This window comes from Crinia signifera, chromosome 19, assembly GCF_055691185.1.
Source record: "Crinia signifera chromosome 19, ASM5569118v1, whole genome shotgun sequence".
In the NCBI taxonomy this organism is placed as follows: Eukaryota; Metazoa; Chordata; class Amphibia; order Anura; family Myobatrachidae; genus Crinia; species Crinia signifera.
Window position 1 is genome coordinate 65971039 of NC_139226.1, and position 23167 is coordinate 65994205.

The 23167-nt window shown below is 45.3% G+C and overlaps 1 protein-coding gene across 1 annotated transcript in view; it reads left to right on the forward strand.

The window, feature by feature from the left end:
• The first annotated feature begins 485 nt into the window (after positions 1-485).
• The window catches only part of NHERF4 (NHERF family PDZ scaffold protein 4), a 95684-nt gene continuing 73002 nt past the window's right edge, over positions 486-23167 (forward strand). The window contains exons 1-3 of the mRNA XM_083161511.1: positions 486-545; positions 3711-3778; positions 6254-6318. Coding sequence (XP_083017637.1) covers positions 486-545; positions 3711-3778; positions 6254-6318 — 193 coding nt within the window. The remainder of the gene's footprint in view (positions 546-3710; positions 3779-6253; positions 6319-23167) is intronic.

Consider the following 23167-nt stretch of genomic DNA (forward strand, 5'->3'; position numbering starts at 1 on the left):
TTTTACTTATTATACTGACCAATTTGAATTATTCCTAGATCACCAACCCTATGCACCCCTACACGTGTCCCAAGGCACCCCAGGGTGCCAAGGTACACAGTTTGGGAACCACTTGTCTTTGGAATGAATCATACCCTCCAACTGTACCGAATTTGCCGGTACAGTAACGTTTTTTAACAGTCTGTACCGGCAAATTATAATTGTACCGAATGTACCGATTTTTATAAATGTATTTTCAGCTGAGCTCAGCACTCACTGCGCCGCGGCTCCTCTGGCTCCCGGGCCCCGGCTCCGTGTCTGCTGCTCATCTCATCTGCATGGGCTTCCCGGCTCTCCCCCACCCGTTCCCAATAGTGCATTGTGCGGGCCTGTGCCGTGTGTCATGACGTCAAGCGCTGGCCCGCGCACAGTCACTGTGGAATGCTCAGCTCTCCCTCAGGCTCTTGACGCGAATCTGCCTGAGGGAGAGTGATGCGGTGGGGATCATGGCATCGGAGGATCCTCCTGGCCCGGCCAAAGGCGTCTTTAGCACAGAGTCTGAGACTGTAAGTGAGGCTGCCAGCTTAGGCTACAGGCTATAATATAAATGATCTCCACACAGTGTCTTGACAAAATCCGTGTGACGCACCGTCCTGCTCTGTCTGGCTGCTGCTCATGGTGGCTTGGTGGGCTGCTCTAGTCTGGTACATTTTAAATAAGTATTATTAATATACTTATATTTATTAAATAAAAGTATAAGGTTGTCATTGATAAGTATATATAAGGAGGGATAGATAACGGGCAGGGGGATAGAGTGGCCGCTGTTTGTTGGTGTGCAGTGGATTCTGGTATAGCATAGGGGGAAGAAACTCTGGCGGTATAAAATGACCCCCAACGGCTCCTATATAGAGAGCTGTAATTGCATAGTGACAATGTGCATGGTGCACCATGTCCAGTACACCATATCTCAAGTGTCACTCCCACAAAAATAAATATTAATATAGTACAGGAGAGAGGGAGCAGGGATGGGGAAGGACTGATGCACTGCAGAAAGGAAAGTTGGCTACACTTTTTATTTTATTTTAAATGCCGAGTACACATTCGGAAAGGGTGGCCACGCCTCTTTACAAGTGACCACGCCCACTCTACCAGTGGTCACGCCCCCTTTCTGGGTGTGTACCGATTTTTGCTCTTCAAATGTTGGAGGGTATAGGCCCATACACACTTGACGATTTTCAGCAGAAAATCGGTCAAAACAGCCGTTTTGAGCGTTTTTCGGCTGAAATCGCCCAGTGTGTATGCCCCCCAGATTGCCGACTAGCGATGATGCGCGCTCCCGCATCATCGCTAGTTAAGTGGTTCATCTGCTGGTTTTACCAGCAGATGTGGTGATGATGGATGGTTTTTCATCCATCATCGCCATGTGTGTACGCCTGCCGGGCTGAAAGATTAACCACTTTCAGCCCGGCGGACCGCCCCCGCCCCCCCCGCCGCCTCGCCCCGCCCCCTCGCCTGTCATACTCACCAAGCTGGTCCGACTCCGCAGCTCCAGTCATCTTCTCTCCGGCTGCTGCTGCTGTCTCTGCTCCCCGGCGACTAGCCCCGCCCCCAGTCCTGCTCAACACAGGAGCAGACAGCACTGCTCCCTGCCCGGCAACACAGTGCACCCTGCTGGCCCTGCCCCCCTGGCCACCAATGTTTATATTCATTTAAATGCACCAGAAATATATTATAATATATATATATATATATATATATATATAAATAATATAATATATTTTATATATATAATATAATATATATATATATTTATATATATATATATATATATATATATATATATATATATATATATATATATATAGGAGGAGTAGAGGTATAGAGAGCGCTATCAACCACCAAATGGAGATTCAACCAATAATTTGTTAAAATACAAAACAGTACAAATCTTAATAAAACCAGTGTGCTTTTTATTGAAAGATTTTTTCAGAGTCACATCTGGAAGTAGTATCCTTTTCGGAAATGCAAGTAACCCGACGCGTTTCGTCTTGAAAAAGACTTCATCAGGGTTTAGTACTGCAGATGGTAAAAACAATGGTGGTGGTACATTATATACTGATAATACATATACAAATAATTTTTTCACATTTTATACATACACATTATATACATACATTTTATAAAATTAATATTATTAAAAAATAATAAGCAGACCTGTTGGTCCTTAAAATTCAATGTCACTTAAGAGAACGAGCACAGAGCAAAGAATAAAGAGCATGATTGTATAGGGAGAGAACTAGAAAATGTAGTTGAGGAGAAATTAAAAGGGTATTGAACATACCATTGTATTATTAGAACGCTTATACCAGCATGTATTTCCTCGAATATACGTGGATGGTATAGAACTCCCTCTAAGGGGCGGACTTCAAAATCTGTAGGAGAACCATGTATTATAAAAGCTTTTATACATTATATATTTAATGTTTAGAAAAGTGTGTCGGTTTGGAGGATATAAGACATACCAATAGCAATTTAGCGGTGTTTGAACTGGCTTATTGTGCTCCAAAATTACGTGGGTCGTGATGACCTCCCTCACAGGGATATAGTTCAGATATCTGAAGAGCAAAATAATCTTTTAGATGTAAATGTATAGAATTTGTACTCTATATATGCATGATGAGGTTATAAAATGGAAACCTACCTAAAAGGTTATTTCAATATGACTATTGACATATAGATTCCATAGTGGTCACTTTCACTTCAAAAAGACGATTACCTAACGATTGTGGGAGAATCATATGGTGAGTACTGTTATTATGCCCATTTTGGGCTAGAAGGAGTTTAAAAAAATTATTTTTTGACATACCCAGATTGTCTCTTTAAAGGGTCAGCGTGGTCTCGGAGTATCCCCAATTTTTATTGGTCTTTAGGTGGTAGTGGTGTTCAAATTATTATAGGTGGAACCATACAATAATAAAAGAGGTTATTCACCCGGTGCATTCAATTATAGGCCTAGTCCACTGATTAGGCTCCACAATGTCTGAAAAAAATAGGTAATGAATATATGGCGGCCATAGTGGATGCATCAATACCCATATGACTGAGGGATATAATGAGATGTATACATACCTACTTGTCCGATAGTAAATAAAACGCACGTAGACGGCAGAACAGAACATCCAGTTTCTGTGAATAATTGTACTAAATTAGGTATGCGTAGGAGTCAATTAAGGGGAATATAGATAAATCAATTCTCAATGCATATTTAAGTAATCCACAGGCTAATTGCCTTTTACTGAGCTAATTCCTAGGAATAAGTGTAAACGAATAATTTTTCTTTTCATGAACCAGTGCAATAGTCATATCGCAACAAAGAATAAATACTGATTGTCGTTAGTGGGGTTAAAGTAAAAAAGGGTGTGCTGGCTTATCAGACTATTGTATAAGCAGTTTTACCTTAAAAGGGTACAATATGCAAGTCCAAGAACAATTTTTACTTTTTAAATACAGGACCAAGTGTATCCATATCGGAACATTCCTGCGCATAGTTACTTTACACAGATAATAACAATCACCAATAAATATGTGACAAGCATGGCATCGCTATAAAAATGGGTTTAGTGCAAAATATTTAACATCAATTCTAGCAGCATAGTGGATTACTTAAATATGCATTGAGAATTGATTTATCTATATTCCCCTTAATTGACTCCTACGCATACCTAATTTAGTACAATTATTCACAGAAACTGGATGTTCTGTTCTGCCGTCTACGTGCGTTTTATTTACTATCGGACAAGTAGGTATGTATACATCTCATTATATCCCACAGTCATATGGGTATTGATGCATCCACTATGACCGCCATATATTCATTACCTATTTTTTTCAGACATTGTGGAGCCTAATCAGTGGACTAGGCCTATAATTGAATGCACCGGGTGAATAACCTCTTTTATTATTGTATGGTTCCACCTATAATAATTTGAACACCACTACCACCTAAAGACCCATAAAAATTGGGGATACTCCGAGACCACGCTGACCCTTTAAAGAGACAATCTGGGTATGTCAAAAAATAATTTTTTTAAACTCCTTCTAGCCCAAAATGGGCATAATAACAGTACTCACCATATGATTCTCCCACAATCGTTAGGTAATCGTCTTTTTGAAGTGAAAGTGACCACTATGGAATCTATATGTCAATAGACATATTGAAATAACCTTTTAGGTAGGTTTCCATTTTATAACCTCATCATGCATATATAGAGTACAAATTCTATACATTTACATCTAAAAGATTATTTTGCTCTTCAGATATCTGAACTATATCCCTGTGAGGGAGGTCATCACGACCCACGTAATTTTGGAGCACAATAAGCCAGTTCAAACACCGCTAAATTGCTATTGGTATGTCTTATATCCTCCAAACCGACACACTTTTCTAAACATTAAATATATAATGTATAAAAGCTTTTATAATACATGGTTCTCCTACAGATTTTGAAGTCCGCCCCTTAGAGGGAGTTCTAAGGGCGCACGTGGGGTCACTCTTTTGATATATATATATATATATATATATATATATATATATATAAAATATATTATATTATATATATATATATAGATAGATAGATAGATAGATAGATAGATAGATATAAAATATATTATATATATATATATATTTAATATTATAATATATTGTTGATGCATTTAAAAGAATACATTGGTGGCAGTGCGCATATAAACATTGGTGGGCAGCTGTGTGCATCATCATCTGACTCCATGGGGGACGGCCAAGGATGGTGCAGGGCACAGGAGCGCCCCAGGCAGAGGGGGACACTCTGGCGCTTACCTGCTCCACTGGGGGAGATGCAGCTGCCACATTGCTCCACAGGGGAATTATGCAGCCACGGCCGCATCGCTCCTAGGGAGGGAAGGGGCTGGCGGGTGATGCGGTCGGCGATGCATGTCTGTCTCCGCTGGGGGGGTGGGGGGGGGGAGGCGGGCGGGTGAAGAGGTGAGGGCTGCCGCGTTGCTCCACGGGGGTGGCGGGTGATGTGGCGATGGCCGCCGAGTTGCTCCGGGGCACGCACGCGCGGGGGGGGGGAGTTGCGCCCCCCCGTCTAGTGCACACATGCCATTAACATAAATACATAGGTGGGCAGTGTACATTTAAATAAATATACATTGGTGGCAGTGGGCATATAAATATATAAACATTGGTGGGCAGTGTTGGCGGTAGCGTATACATTGCTGGTCTGTGCCAGCAATGCATAAATTAGTGCCAACACTGCCCACCAATGTATATTTAGTTATTGCGCAGGCCAGCAATGTATCCATTACCGCCATCACTGTCCACCAATGTTCAAATGTTCATATATTTATATGCCCACTGCCACCAATATATATTATATATATATATATATATATATATATATATATATATATATATATAACCCTTGGAATTCAAACCCAACCCATTTATAATGAAAGATTTTCAGCAAAGTCTTTCGCCTCCTGAAAATCTCTTGCTCTTTGGGGAAAATAGCTCAGTGTGTACGCACTACTTTGGTGAAAGATATATCTATCAAAGATTTTGGCAAAGTCTTTTGAAATGAAAATCTTCAAGTGTGTATGGGCCTTATGATGAATGCACGCCTTAATATGTAATGCTTAGTGCAACAGTAGCATGAATCATGACTAGACTAGCTGAGATAAAACAGGGTCAAATTACAGTATGGTAACCAGGGGCGGATTGGCCATTAAAGTCACTGTGACATTTCCCGGGAGGCCGGAAAAACCAGAGGCCGGATGCTCCACACAGTAACAGGTCACAGTGTAACACCGGCCAGAAAATGTGGCCTTGGACGCCGCAGGACATCTCAGCCTCAGCAATCATAGCCATGACCCCATGTAGCCCCGCCTCCTCCCACCGCTGCACTGTCAGCTCAGCGCCGCAGCACCACAAATATATAGTTGAGCTCTCAGCCAGAGGCAGAACTACGGTGCAATGAAAGGGCGCACAGACGTGGACACTGCTAGTACAGATAATTCATTAGTGCTAGTAATGTCCACAGCTGTGCGCCCTTTCATTGCCGCGGGCGTCAGCTGCTGGGTGACCTAGCGCCGGAACATGAGGAGCCAAACAAGCTGCAGTGCCTGCAGCCAGCTGGGACCTCCCCACATTAACCCGCCTGTAAAAGCAGGAAAACTATGTACTACTACACCCATGGTACAGTACTTAACATGTATTTCTGCTTTGTTCTTTCAGGATGTTTCAGTTTAACCCAAAGTTAGGGATTGATAATCCTGCTTTGTGCCTTGGAGAAGACCCAGGTATGCTTCCTCATATTTGGTGTGTTTACTTTAAAGAGTACATCTGTCCATGAATTAAAGTGTTATCTAATGTACACAATGGGTGACATTTAATAGGAGTCGATTTGTGTTTTTTTTTGCGATACAGTATGTTATTATGCTCATCCTTGCTGGCGGGTCGCCAGAACGTACGCGCTGGCGACCCGCCAGCAGCCACGCCAGCGAGGAGACTGAGACGCGCGTGCGTCTCACGCGCACGCGCGTCTCAGTCTCCGTCGCACTAGAGGCGGACAGGGTTAGGGGGGGTTAGGGGGGGTGCGGGCAGGCGGCGGGGACCCCGGGTTAGCGCCGGCAAGCCGGCGGGGACCCGGGGAACGGATGGAAGCGCCGTCGGAAGGGGACGCGCGCGCCTCTCGTGCGCGCGCGTCCCCTTCTCACCATCGCCATGGCGCTGGCGGGGGATGGCGGCTGGCGACGCCAGCGCCATCCCCTGCAAAGATGGGACCTGACCCATCTGTATTTTCGCATAAAAATGAAGATTTCGCATTTTTCAAATTTTTGGGCCAAATCGCACATTTAATAGGATGCGCAACGACCAGTTTTTCGCATTTTTTTTACGATAAATCGCACTTTCTAAAAGTGCGTAAAAATATCGCACTTAATTAGCATCCAGATGTTTTCGCACAGAAAAGTATACAAATCGCTTATTTAATAGCATGCCCAAACGGAAATCGCACTTTTTTGGTCGATATAAATCGCACTTTTTTCAGACCAGGGTCTGATGTGCAAATTGGTCAGAGACATGCACAGATCATTGTGATCTGTGCATGTTTCTGGTGTAAAAATAGAGATAAAAAAACAAAACGTTAAAAAAACAAAACGTTAAAAAAACGGCGTAGGGTCCCCCCCTCCTGAGCATAACCAGCCCCGGGCTCAAAGAGCCGCTCCTGGTTTCATAAAATCATGGGGCAAAACAAATAGGGTTTCCCTGGATTTTATAAAACCAGCACCAGGCTCAAGGGCCGGTCCTGGTTCCAAAAATACGGGGGACAAAATGACTAGGGGTCCCCCGTATTTCAAGAACCAGCACCGGGCCCAACCAGCCAGCCGGGGGGAGACTTTTTATACAAGTCCCCCCGGCCAAAGCATTCATCCCCCTGACCGGTCAGCATGGGCAGGGGTCCTGGGGGAGTGATATTTGGTGTAACAAATAGATGATAAACTATTGTCTTATACTGTGGAACTATGAGTCCCAACAAGCCTCCCCCGCATGCTGGGACTTGTAGAACCACAAGTCCCAGCATGCGGGGCATTAAAGGGCCCGCTGGCACTTGTAGTTCCACAGTAAAAGAAATAGTTAAATAAACACACTGAAAACTGCGAAAAAAAGTGCGATTTGCGGCTATATGGTGCGATTTTAGTGTGAAAAACTCTCATTCTATTAAATGTCACCAAATATGTCAGAAGCTTCTCCACTCCTGCACAACAAATACTTATATTGCTTTAGTTTTCATGTGCATGTTCGCACACGTAAATACACAGAGTGACCGTTTGCCCACAGTCAAGTGCATCACTGCCCACACCGCATCTTAACGGTAGTCTTTGCAACAGTACACATGGGGAAGTGTGAGCACGGCACCAGCACACGAATGCACATTCATGTGTGCGAATGTTACTGCAATGTGCGTACATGCTCAGTATGATGTTTGTGTCCAGATCTGTAATCTGTAGTGTCAGTAATTACACTCATTTTGTGGTAATATTGTTTCCAAATGAAGGTTTACACATGCACACAGCAACAGTTTGTAATAAGATCGAGATGGAGGCCTCACATATACACACATATATATCATATATTAAGCATGAAACATAAATGTGTTAGCTAAAGGTAAAAGTAAATACACGGTGCGTGTGCGATGCAATGCGCAATCCCGCACACATCCCATCGCACAGTTCAAAACGTATGTCCTGCAATTAGTTCGGATCGCATCGCATTGCATGCAAATTGCATTCAAATCACATGTGATGCAATCTAGTTCAAAATGCATGCAATTATTGTAACGTGTATGGGCACCTTAAGAACTGTGCTTACTGTGGGCCTACATTCACTATATGTGCTTAGCTAATTGGTTAATGATTGAAACTTGTATGGCACATACTGTACCTCTGTAGTTTGTGCAGGTGTATGTAATTTAGCAATTGAGAGTGGGTATTGGTGATGTGAGCGCTTCCAGTTAAGTTACAGATAGGAGACACCCTGGAGTTACTTAGTTTTGCAAAGGACTTTCCTTCCCAACACTACCAGTGTATGGTTTGCGAAAACACCACCCAGCACTTTTTGTATACTCCCCTTGTATATGACCCCTTTTACGCCCATTTTCGCAGTGTTCCGAGTAGAGATGTGCAGGTAGGGTGACCAACTCATCCCTTTAATCCGGGACACATATTAATTACACAGGTTCTGTGGCTGGCTTTCACCTGGTTTTAAACTGCCACACCTCAAGACTCCATTTCACCTGGTTTTAAACTGCCACAGAACCTGTGTAATTAATATGTCCCGGATTAAAGGGATGAGTTGGTCACCCTATGTGCAGGCTCTGATTTACTCTGATTTACTCTGATTTCAAAGCAGGATCTTATTGGCTATCAACTGTCAACAACTGTTATGTGATTTGGGATAGCCAAGAAGATCCTGCTTTGAAATCAGAGTAAATCCAAGTAAATCAGAACCTGCACATCTCTAGTTCCGAGGTGTACCCAGAGAGACACCCACAACTTTTTTTTTTTTGTGGGCTTACAAGCGTTTTTATGAACGTAGTGCTGCAGTTTGGAGGTCCGAACAACTTTGCACATGTGCATTGTAAGTAGAGATGTGCGGCGGCCACTTTTTCGGGTTTTGGATCTGGATCTCCCTTCGTGTTTTAGATCTGGATTGGTTTTGGCAAAACCACCCTTGTGGGTTTTGGTTTTGGTTTTGGATCTGGATTTTTATGAAAAAAATGCAAAAAATTGCTAAAATAACAGAATTTGGGCCTGTTTTTGCCCCTAAAGTATTATTGACCTCAATAACATTAGTTTCCACTAATTTCTAGTCAATTTTGATCACTTCACAGCTTACAAAATTGTTTTCATTTACTGTAGTTGGGCCATAAGGTTATACCGAGGTAGCTGGATGACTAAGCTAAGCGACAGCAGTGGGCATTACATACATGTGGACCTTACACTTCCAACCTGGCACATCTTGGAAGCAGAGCAGCACCGCAGGGGCAGACAGGGTGGCAGTTTAATAAATTATCCCAAAAAAAGAGAAATGCTCCAAAGAGCAAAAAATACAAAGAGGTATCTGCCTTGTCATGACTGGTGGTAGCAGCTTCAGCACTTCTATCAGGTTGCTGATCTCCCACTATTTCCTCCATCATCCTCCAAAAATGTGTTTTTATTTTATTTATTACTTTTATTTATTTTCCTTACTTTACACTGGACACAGGCCCTGTCACACTGGACACAACCCCTGTGCACAGCCCCTGTACACTGGACACAACCCCTTTACACTGGACACAGCCCCTGTACACAGCCCCTGTACACTGGACACAACCCCTGTACACTGGACACAAACCCTGTACACTGGACACAGACCCTGTCACACTGTACACAGGCCCTGTCACACTGGACACAAGCCCTGTCACACTGAACACAGCCCCTGTACAGCCCCTTGTACACTGGCCACTGCAGCCCCTGTACACTGGACTTGTGTACAGCAGCCCCTGCAGACCCTAATCGAGTGAGCAGCAGCAAAATAATATATTATTATAGCACAGCACACAGCACAGAGCACAACCACCCTCTTCCCTCTCCTATGCTGGAGTAAAGATGGCGGGGCGCGCGTGCGTCTTATATAGATTCCAGATCCCGCGAGAATCCGACAGCGCGATGATGACGTTCGGCCTTGTTATTGGTCCGGAATTCAGGCGGGAACTACCAAGCCGACTCGGATCCTGACCCGGATCACGATATTCGGATCTGGCGGATCTCGGGGATCCGGACCCGCTCATCTCTAATTGTAAGTAAGCTAAAATATGCAGCCACTGAGAATTCGCAGCATAGCGTGTAAACCAGAATCAGGTCCAAAAACTTTTATAGTCGTATCTGTTCTCTAGAGAGAAAGTATATTCACTAGGAATAGTCAGGCAGTTGGTAATGAGCTGAATCCTCAATGGAAGCAGCTGCTCAAATGTTTGGGTACAGTTTTTGAGAAAGAGAAGGCTGTCATTAGTGTGGCGCACTGGTAAAGAGAGGTGGTTTTAATAAAAATTAACTTTTAATTATTACATCTTAAAATGGCGATATATAGGACTTCCGGTGGGCGGGGCATCAAGTATGGCCGCTTTTTAGTTGAGCTCCTGAGGGGACCTGAAGAATCTATAGTCATCCGCATCTTCTAAACTTATTTTGATCTTACAAGTAACACCTTTTGAAAGATTACTCACTGCGGATTTGATTGATACCATAAAGACCTCAGGAGACTGTATTTCCACCGGAGTCCGGCCACATAAGAGGGTGGCCTGCATGACCGCCATGACTTCTGGCACGAAAAATGGCGTGGGAGTGAGCCCGTTACTGTATTTGAGGACTCTCTGACAACTATAGCTGGGGTTCCTGTTGGTAACAGTATACCGGTAGCCTACCCCCCCAAAAGCAGAAGAGGTGCAGAACCTTATTGAACTCCTCCTGTGAGAGGACAGCATGACACGGCAGACGCAGACTCCTCATCACGCAGTAAGCCAAAGTCTCTCTACATTACCACTGTGCCGCGGAGCAGGTTACAGAGATAACTGTGTGAGCGTTCCATGAGCTATTGATGCCTGTATGGAAAGGTGCAGGAAGCTCTCCTAGGACACACTTGTGGTGATTATTATCCTCCCTTGGACAGTGCCGCGATTGGGACCCCCCCAAACACCACCCCCACCCCAGGAAAGGAATCAACGGCTCCCTGTATAACAGACTGCGGGACTTCTATACAGCTGTATAATTAAACCAGCATCAGGCTGGTTTCACACACTCCGGTTTTGTCCGGACGGCAAAAAGCCGGACACATTTTGTCCGGCTTTTTGCCTGACAGTTGTCTCTTTCACATGCACCGGCTCCGTGAGCCAGTGCTATGTAAATTTGAGGGTAAAAACTGAAGTGACGTCAGTTTGGGGGCGGTGGAGAGCTAAAACCGGACACCAAATGACCGGTGTGTGTGAAAGGCCCCCATCGACCTCAGCACACACTGACCTGTGAGGACGGGACGGCCACGGCACGGCAGCCGGACACTGCAGTGGAAAGATCCGGCTGCTACCCGGTAACTGTGCCGTGGCCGTCCTGTGTGAATGGACACATAGCTGTCCATTGCACACTGTAGGGGCGGCACGGCTTTTAAGCCGTGCAGTAATTTCCCGTCCGGCAGGAGCCGGACAGTGTGAAACCAGCCTTACCCTCCACACTGTTCCTTCGCAAGCTGATCAAAGCATAATCATTCATTTGCACACAACGGCCCCAGACTTCAACCATCTGATGTTGGTCCGCACACCCAGAGAGGAGGACTGGTGGGGAGTTTGCTGAATACAGTAGGTGGCAGACAGCGTGGGAACACATTGAATTTGGCAGCGGAGCTAAGATACAGAGTATGTTCTGAATGCTACCCTCTTCTCCCATCCCCTGGATATGTTATCTGACACAGCATATACCATTTAAGTAGTGGTGAAGCAAGGCTCCGCATATCCACCCTGATTAACAACAGTAAAAGCAGTGGTAGGACTGGGACTCGTAACGGTGTTACTATATACTGCTTCTGTTCAGTGAACTGTGTCTTGCCCTTGGGCAGATTATCATTACCCTGTTCAGTGGCGTAACTATAAATTTTGCTCCCCCCTGCTAAAAAATTTGTGGCGCCCCCCCCCCCCCCCTCCCACAGACAAAAAAATATATATATATATTTTGCCAGGATGCATGTACTCACTAAGAGTGGAAAGAGACAAAAGGACAACAGAAAGAGAAAAGACATGGGAGAGCGGGACAGCAGAAAGAGGAGAGAGAGAGAGAGAGAGAGAGAGAGAGAGAGAGAGATAAGGACAGCAGAGAGAGAGAGAGAGAGAGAGATAAGGACAGCAGAGAGAGATAAGGACAGCAGAGAGAGAGATAAGGACAGCAGAGAGAGAGAGATAAGGACAGCAGAGAGAGAGAGAGATAAGGACAGCAGAGAGAGAGAGAGATAAGGACAGCAGAGAGAGAGAGAGATAAGGACAGCAGAGAGAGAGAGATAAGGACAGCAGAGAGAGAGAGAGATAAGGACAGCAGAGAGAGAGAGAGATATAAGGACAGCAGAGAGAGAGAGAGAGAGAGATAAGGACAGCAGAGAGAGAGAGAGAGATAAGGACAGCAGAGAGAGAGAGAGAGAGATAAGGACAGCAGAGAGAGAGAGAGATAAGGACAGCAGAGAGAGAGAGATATAAGGACAGCAGAGAGAGAGAGAGAGAGATAAGGACAGCAGAGAGAGAGAGAGAGAGAGAGATAAGGACAGCAGAGAGAGAGAGAGAGATAAGGACAGCAGAGAGAGAGAGAGATAAGGACAGCAGAGAGAGAGAGAGATAAGGACAACAGAGAGAGAGATAAGGACAGCAGAGAGAGAGATAAGGACAGCAGAGAGAGAGATAAGGACAGCAGAGAGAGATAAAGACAGCAGAGATAAGGACAGCAATCATTTAGACAATCAGTGTACCGTAGAGGCAGCGGCCATTGCCCCGTGGAGGCTGCAGTGGGAAGCAGGGCATCACATTAGGGAGCAGACCTTCCGGCGACCCTGCTCCTGTGCCCCCTTCTCCTTCAGCAAGTGGCTGTGGGTCCCGGCTGCATCTTCTCCTGCCTCCTCCTGTACTCTGCCGGCTTGGGATGTGACGTGCTGGCATCACACCGCGCTCTCCCCCGCCCTGCGCTGTACTGACTCAGGAGGAGTACAGCGCAGGGCGGGGGAGAGCATGGTGTGACGCCAGCACGTCACATCGTGAGCCGGCCAGACGAGCATTGATATGGGTGGGTCGTAGGAACGGAACCTGGTCGTTAAGTGAGGAATGTCTGTACTTACTTTTTACAATTACTTATCCAATTTGATGCCCCAGGCAAGATTTTTGTTGGTGCCCCCTAGCAGGTGATAATACCATCAAACTTTAGTGGTTAGACACCAAAAATAACATGCTGGTTAATGACATTTTATACATGTACATACCACGGGTGGGCAATTATATCAGCTGGGGCACCACTTAACACTTCCAGCAAATATTCGAGGGGCGCACTCCAGCAATAGAAGGTGTGGTCACTCAAAAGGGGGTGTGTCTTTCAATGTATTGTAGCACACCATATACCCCTTTTACACATCATGCAACACAATAGCAGGCCCCTTATACTTGCCCCTTACATATTATGCCGCACAGATTGAGCCAAAAGTCACATTATGCCACACTGAATGTGCTAAAGTTCATATTATGCCACATAGAATAAGCCAAAAATCACATGGAATGAGTCAAAATTCACGTTATGCCATACAAAATGATCCAAAATTCACGTTATGGCACCCAGATTGAGCAAAAATTCACATTACAGCACAACGAATAATGCTAAATTCTGTTATGTGGTGGGAGGGGGTCTCTTCAAGTGTTAAGGCCCCATCCACTAGTGCACTTTGGAATGTTTTCATCTGATGCAGAGCAATCAAATTAAAATGGAGGTTAAAATCTACCTCCATTTTACATCCCCTCTCCCCAGGACACAGATAGCACCATCTTCTACCACAGATACTACACACACTGGCGCTGTCATGCATACATACTACACACACCGACGCTGTCATGCATACATACTACACACACTGCCGCTGTCATTCATACATACTACACACACTGACACTGTCATGCATACATACAACACACACTGCCGCTGTCATTCATACATACATACTACACACACTGACACTGTCATGCATACATACTACACACATTGCCGCTGTCATTCATACATACATACTACACACACTGACACTGTCATGCATACATACTACACACACTGCCGCTGTCATGCATACATACTACACACACTGCCGCTGTCATTCATACATACTACACACACTGGCGCTGTCATTCATACATACTACACACACCGACGCTGTCATGCATACATACTACACACACTGCCGCTGTCATTCATACATACATACTACACACACTGCCGCTGTCATTCATACATACATACTACACACACTGACACTGTCATACATACATACTACACACACTGGCACTGTCATTCATACATACTACACACACCGACGCTGTCATGCATACATACTACACACACTGCCGCTGTCATTCATACATACATACTACACACACTGCCGCTGTCATTCATACATACATACTACACACACTGACACTGTCATACATACATACTACACACACTGGCACTGTCATTCATACATACTACACACACCGACGCTGTCATGCATACATACTACACACACTGCCGCTGTCATTCATACATACTACACACACTGACACTGTCATGCATACATACTACACACACTGCCGCTGTCATTCATACATACATACTACACACACTGACACTGTCATGCATACATACTACACACACTGCCGCTGTCATTCATACATACATACATACTACACACACTGACACTGTCATGCATACATACTACACACACCGACGCTGTCATGCATACATACTACACACACTGCCGCTGTCATTCATACATACATACTGCACACACTGCCGCTGTCATGCATACATACTACACACACTGCCGCTGTCATACATACATACTACACACACTGGCACTGTCATTCATACATACTACACACACCGACGCTGTCATTCATACATACATACTACACACACTGCCGCTGTCATGCATACATACTACACACACTGCCGCTGTCATTCATACATACTACACACACTGGCGCTGTCATTCATACATACATACTACACACACTGCCGCTGTCATGCATACATACTACACACACTGACACTGTCATGCATACATACTACACACACTGCCGCTGTCATGCATACATACTACACACACTGGCGCTGTCATTCATACATACTGTACTACACACACTGGCGCTGTCATTCATACATACTACACACACTGCCGCTGTCATGCATACATACTACACACACTGCCGCTGTCATTCATACATACTACACACACTGGCGCTGTCATGCATACATACTACACACACTGCCGCTGTCATGCATACATACTACACACACTGCCGCTGTCATGCATACATACTACACACACTGCCGCTGTCATGCATACATACTACACACACTGCCGCTGTCATGCATACATACTACACACACTGCCGCTGTCATGCATACATATTACACACACTGCCGCTGTCATGCATACATACTACACACACTGCCGCTGTCATTCATACATACTACACACACTGGCGCTGTCATTCATACATACAACACACACTGCCGCTGTCATTCATACTACACACACTGGCGCTCTCAAACATATATACATACACATACATATATACATCCCACCACACTACAAGTCAAGGCACATTCAGACCACTACCTTATGATATCCCCTGGCTCCTGCTTAGACAATTTGAACAGTCCGTCTCCCACTCCCGGCCAGTCGCATCCCAGCTACGTACTCGCAGGTGGCCATGCTCTGGGGCCCGCAGCAGGCTGCTGATGTCTGGGGAGCACTGGATGAGCTGACACCCGGTCCAAACAGTGTGCAGGAGGAAGTGGTGCTCCGCGCTGCAACCTCAGGAGACGCCATGCGTGGCCGGTTCCTGGCACGGTCAGCAAGCTCCGGGACCCTGGCTGTCTTCTGGTGGAGACCCAGCAGCAGAAATACGGCCCTGTGTTATAGGCACCCGGTCCCTGCAGTGGATGTGAAGTCCGCAGCGAGGTCCCTGCGGCGGATGGGGACTAGTAGTTCCCAATTCCCATCCGCCGCAGGGACCTCACTGCTGACCTCACATCCGCCAAAGGGACCCAGCGCAGCACCGATCCCCGCAAGGTACCTACCGGGGGGGGGGCATCATAATCACAGCAGGGAGAGAGCCTCTTCAGTACTGCTCCTCCCTGCTTTGCAGAGGTTGCCCTGGCCACCAATAGTAAAGGACGTTGCCGCCCCTAGGGCCTAGGCAATTGCCTAGTATGCCTAATGCCTATGCCTAGGGCCGGCCCTGCACACACACACAGGAGACACCCACATGCACAAACAAACTTTAGCATACATACACACAGCAGGTGCACACATCCATACACACAGCTGCAGCATAAAGACTCACACAATATACATACACTACAGTACACACAGCCGACATGTACTTTAAGCTCACCCATCCAGGATTAAAGATGCCCGCGCTCCTCCACCACCAGCCGCTATTCAGACCAGCTGTCAGTCAGGAGGATGTCTCTGCCCAGCCTGTCTCTGCCTCCGTTCAGCCCCTCTCTTCCTCCAGCCAGCCCGTCTCTTCCTCCAGCCAGCCCAGCTCTGCCTCTGGCCGCGTCCAGCCCCGGATCTGCTGCTAAGCCCCATGGGAAGGGAGATGATGAGAGGAGCTGCGCGCTGCAGCTCCCTCAGCCTAGACGCCAGCCCTGCTCTCTGTACGGACTCGGGAGGAGGGCAGCGCAGGGCGGGGGAGAGGGAGGGGGAGCGCGGTGTGACGCCAGCGCGTCACATCAATATGGGTGGGCTGGCTGTGCAGCCAGCCACCAGCGCGGGCGGCGGGCGGGGTGGGCAGCGGCAGTATAAAGTGCTGGATGCCGGCGCCCACACAGACAGCGCTGCCACTCGCTCCCCCAAGCGGTGGCGGTGGCTGCCTTAGTGTAGTTACGCCCCTGACCCTGTTCCTATTTTGTTGGGATAACATTGGACTTAAACGGGGAAAAATTCCCTCACAAAAGTTTGTATTGTGAATAAACTGCCATATATTCATTAGTCACTGATAACCTTTCTATCCCTCCTTTTATACAATCCCGAACGGCAAGTGTCCTAAATCCTCTCCATTCTATACTGCCGAGACATATGAGCTAATGGTAGTGTTCTTGTGCTGTTAAGATAAATGTTAGGAATTTTTATGGCCTCTCTAACAGCCGTCTGATATCAGGGTTTCTTTTTGGACCTCTCCGTAGGGCTCGACTGATTGCTACTGACAAGATAAGCCAAATTTATGAGCTAATTAACTCTCTCATACGGTTTGTTCTAAAACTCCTGTTAAACTATAATTCCATTATTGGGTATATAATAGGCAAAGAAAATATGTCCAGACACGTGAATATTGATTCTACTAAGTTTTTAGCCCAAGTGGTGGCTAAATTATCGCAGATTTTTCTACCCTATTTTGACAAGAAAATTAACCAGATTACTGAACTTGTTAATGGAGTATTGGCTCCTCCAACAGATTGTAATACTGGTAAAGACACACCTGGTATAGTTCAAACTGACAACTTCTATGACGCTGACCCTGCATATGCCATTGATGATAACGCTCCACTTACTCATGTAGATGTTATTCACAACATGGCTCAGAGAGATGCATCAGCAGCACAGATGGTGCAGGACAAGTCGGAGAGTTCTTTAGAAATGACCCCTTCTTGTATCCCCCAGACAATACTGACCACAGACGATGTACACAACTCTGCTTTGTACAGTCCTGAGTCCTGCACAACTAGAGACACACCAGCAACACAGATAATGCAGGACAAGTGGGGGGTGTATTTAGGATTGACCCCCTATTATGTTCCCCAAACAACACTGGTCATCAATGGTGTACACATCTGCTTTTTACAATCCTCAGTCTTTACACCCTCTCATGCATATATTGCACATACTCCCTACCTTTATAGGAGCGGTTACATGAGTGAATTCTTAGTTTACACCATTATGACTTCTTATCATCAGACCCACTTTTGAGACTTGACTATGCCACGGACTCACCATTTGAAAGATAGAAATATTGTGTTCTCCTGTTTTCGTTTTTTCTGTTTGTGAAGGAAAATCCACATGGCTCTATGATAAAATATTTCGGTACTTGTTTCCTAGCACGGCCACCCCGATTTACATCGGGGTGGTCGTGTCGGAAAAATCGGGTCGATCGATGCGATCGACGCGACCGACCGATTTTCGACCCGATTTTTTTTTTAATGAAATGTAAATCGGGTCCCTGGGACCCGATTTTACATTGGATTCAATGTAAAATATTCCCAACCCCCCCAAATTTAACGGCGTACACCCCACCCCACGATAGACGCCAACCCGAAGCGTGGCGAGCGCAGCGAGCCCGCGAGGTGCGGCGGTGCGCGTCCTCCGACCTTTTCATTCCCCTACTATCCACGTCGGCGTGGAGTTGAGAATAGAATAGTGTGGCGATCGCAGTGAGCCACCGAGCCCGAAGCGTGGCGAGCGCAGCGAGCCCCGCGAGGGGACGCGTATACCTGTGAAGTTATACGCGTCCCCTCGCGGGGCTCGCTGCGCTCGCCACGCTTCGGGCTCGGTGGCTCGCTGCGCTCGCCACACTATTCTATTCTTAACTCTACGCCGACGTGGATAGTAGGGGAATGAAAAGGTCGGAGGACGCGCACCGCCGCCCCTCGCGGGCTCGCTGCGCTCGCCACGCTTCGGGTTGGCGTCTATCGTGGGGTGACGACGGGGACATCTATAATGTGAAATGGGTCATATTGGCCCATTTCACATTTTTCACATTTTTTCACTATTTCAATGTTAAAAAATATTTTAACATTGAAGCCTATGGAAAAATCGGGGGCATCGCGTCGGGACCATTGTTAATGGTCCCGACCGACGCGATGCCCCCGATATTTTACCTTTCCCGTCACGATTTCAATGTTAAAATATTTTTTAACATTGAAGCCTATGGGGAAATCGGGGGCATCGCGTCGGTCGCGTCGGGACCATTGTTAATGGTCCCGACCGACGCGATGCCCCCGATATTTTGTCCTAGCCATACGATTGTGGCCGTGCTAGGAAACAAGTACCCATATTTCATGTAATGGACCATATAACTTGATTGCAATAGACCAAATACTAGTATGCACATGTGTTGTGTTGTAAAGGTAGTATCTGATATCTATGTTGCATGTGAGGTGACACATGTCGACTAATGTTGACAGGGGCAACATACTAAATATAGCAGAGTAGAAATGACAATAGTGGTGGTATGTTACACAAGGCAAATTTATAAGGGTGGGATTTGTTTGGTTTTAGCGCATTGGTTTGGTCAAAATAACTTTAGCAACAGAAGAAGTTTTTATCTGCTAACACTTGATTGCTGGTGGTATGCAATCAGAAGTTGTGCTGAGGTAATTGTCTCATGAAATCAACCTTGTATTGGTGTCAATAGTGTGCAGGTGCCATTGATTTACCCATTGATTTAGCCATTTCATGCGTGTGTTTGCTCCGTACGAATGAGCACATTACAAGGAGCAAGGTGTGCGAAACTAAAAACCTGCTTTGAGCTGGCGAAAAGTTTTGCGTTGGAGGGGAACAATCCCTCTTGCACTCATGCGAAAGCACTCCCACCACTCATAGTGAACGCCCATGTGTACGCCCATGTGTACGCCCACTTTTGCTCATTATAATAGTCGCGCCCATGCTAACGCCCACTGCACGCCTACTACCGATGCACTCGTTCGCACGGAGAAATCTCCGCGAAAGTTTGCTTGCGAGTATTTTTTAATTACATTGCACATGCGCAGTGCGCTAGCTGCACATGCGCAATGGGGGTAGCAGGGTGAAACGTGCAAATTCGCATGCGTACGCGCCAATGTGAATAAGGGCCATTGTGTATTGGGGAAGGCCAACACTTAGTGTGTTAAACTCCCATATCCCTTCCCCAATATACAATGTATTTTGATTTGTGATTGTTGCGCACCACAGGCAGCACCAGAGAGACTATCGGACACGAGTCGTGGGGTCAGACACTGACCACGATCTCCTCCAGTCCTGCTGCACAGCAGCCAGCCGTTTGTGCTGTTAAAGGAGTCCGGCGTCCATACTGCCTACCTGTAACATCAGCGTGTAACCGGAATACAAAGTTGCACTGATAGGGGGAGCCGCACTGTGACCATCACAGGGCCCTGAGGAAGCTAAAATCTGCGAAGCGCGTGCCGGCTAGCGGTGTGTGGGCAGATGTTTGTTATTTTTCTTATCAATGTATTATAGATTATTGTGAACAGTGTATTGCCGCTACAGCCCTTTTCAGGGCATTCACTGCAGCCAGCTACGGTCCACTTGGGGGCGACCCCTTTGGACTAGCATAGTGAATCAGAGGTAGCAGGGCATAACCACCTGGCTCTTGTTTAAGGCATACCATTTTATAGCCTATGGGAGTTCTCTTACTTAGTGGTACTGCACCCTCCTCATAATAGCTATCTTTGTAAATCAGAACGGGATTTTCCTGTTGGAAACAGAGTGATTTTCACCCATACGCTGAGACTACTTATAAGTGTATGTCAAACCCTAGATTCTGATTTTTTTCACTAAGCTATTATATATTTCACTCCTTTACTACGATAAGTGAAATTGCGGCATATGGGACCATTACTTTAAACCAGCATATTGAATTAAAGGTAGCAGGGCAACCACTCGGCTCCTATGTAAGGCATATCATTTTAGCCTATAGGAGTCCCTCTACCTGGTGGCACTGCACCTTCCCCATAATAACTATTTTTAGTGAATCAGAACGGGATTTTCCTGTTGGAAATAGAGTGATTTTCACCCATACACCAATAAGATTGATAAGCGTATGCCAATCCTCAGATTCTGATTTTTTCACTAAGTTATTATATATTTCACTCCCTGACTGCCATAAGTGAATCTGCGGCATATGGGACAATTACCTGCTATACAAATATTATCACAGCACTATTCGTACACTGAAAGCCTCAATTCTACAAGAGGTACACATAAAAACGCTCCATAGAGCGTATATTACCCAGCAGCAAAGAAGTCATTATGTACAAGACGAAACAGGTCTTTGCCCCAAATGTAAACACCAATCGGCGACCTACCTGCACAACCTCTGGGACTGTAAATATATTAAGAGATTTTGGTATAAACTCATATACTTTATCAATTCCAACTTCCGACTACAGGTCCAATTGCATCCAATACCTCTCCTATTTGCGAACTTTGATGAATGGGCTCTCACCCCACCCCAACTTCAACTAATCCCCATCCTGACCCTTGCAGTCACGGTCGCAAAAAAAGCAATCCTAAATGCCTGGATCAAACCTCACATTCCAAATATCATGGAGGTGGAATCACTACTTCTAAAGTACTTATATTATGACCGATACGACATTCTTCGGCATACAGGCACACCTCCCACACGATTCCTCAGAGTGTGGGGCCCATTCATCGACAGTCGCACGCAATCATTGAGAGATGATATCTATAAAACAATCGATATACACAATGTCTAGAGTGAATAATGTGAAACTTTATTGCATCAGAAATGTTCATACAAAGCATATTACTATGATACTTTTATCCCCCCCCCCCCTCCCCCTTCCCCTCCCTTCAACTCCCTCCAATACCAACAACATCCCCCTCCTCCCCCCCCCCCCTTAACAGAAAATTGACGAGTTAACAATGTTTTAATTGTAATTCTGGCCATAGGCAAAGTTAAGGATATTTGAAAATGTTTTGCTTCTTTTCCTTTATGACCGTTGCCAGAACATATCAAAGTCTGTATTTATTCGATTGTTGACTCTGAATAAATATATTTTCAAAAAAAAAAAAAAAAAAAAAAAAGAGGCTATACTTGCTCTGATCTATACTTAATAGATTAATTGTTCCCACTACCCATATTTACTAGCACACTGTCTTCAAAACAGAATCAACATACATCATAGATTCATCTGCAAGCATCTGCCCACCACCATAGTTTTTAAAGTGTCACTCCACCCTTGTCTTTTTGTTGTTATATGTATTTTTATCTCGCAGTTCTTAAAATAAACACAATAAAAGTTATGTTTTAGAATCTTTATTGGTGCACCGACATAGGACACACTTTTCTCTCTCTTTATAATTGAGGAAGTATAATACTCCATATCCAACCAATTTATTGCATACGAAATTACGTGTGGATACACACCAGGCGATTTTGAACAAGACACACCAAATCATCATAAAATAAATGTGAGGGGGCCCGAACAGTAGGGATACTTGTGATATTATTAAAGGCAGTGATCAGTGCACCCATCGAGTGTGGCACTGATACAACCACTGTCCATAACTTTCATTAAGGCAGTGGTTCCCAAACTGTGTGCCGTGGCTCCCTGGGGTGCCTCGAGACACATGCAGGGGTGCCCTGGGTTGGTAGTCCAGGACCAACTCAAATTATTAATGGTTAATTATTTATAAGCAAAAGCAATGCTGGTGGCTGCCATTAATACAATGTGTACAAACAGAAGCAAATCCTGTCCTTTACCACATACCTGACCCAAAGAATCACATATAAACCCAATCTAATAAATTTATTTTTGGCCATGGGGTGCCGTGAAAAAATTTTGATACTCTAGGGTGCCGTGATTAAAAAAAGATTGGGAACCCCTGCATTAAGGGATATCGAAACACACTAAGCAAGGATTCATTCCTTTTTTATCTTTACCTTGTCAAAACTTTACCCATGTATGTTATGTATTTTATATATTACATTTTAAGATGTAATAATTAAAAGTTAATTTTTATTAAAACCACCTCTCTTTACCAGTGCGCCACACTAATGACAGCCTTCTCTTTCTCAAAAACTGTATCTAA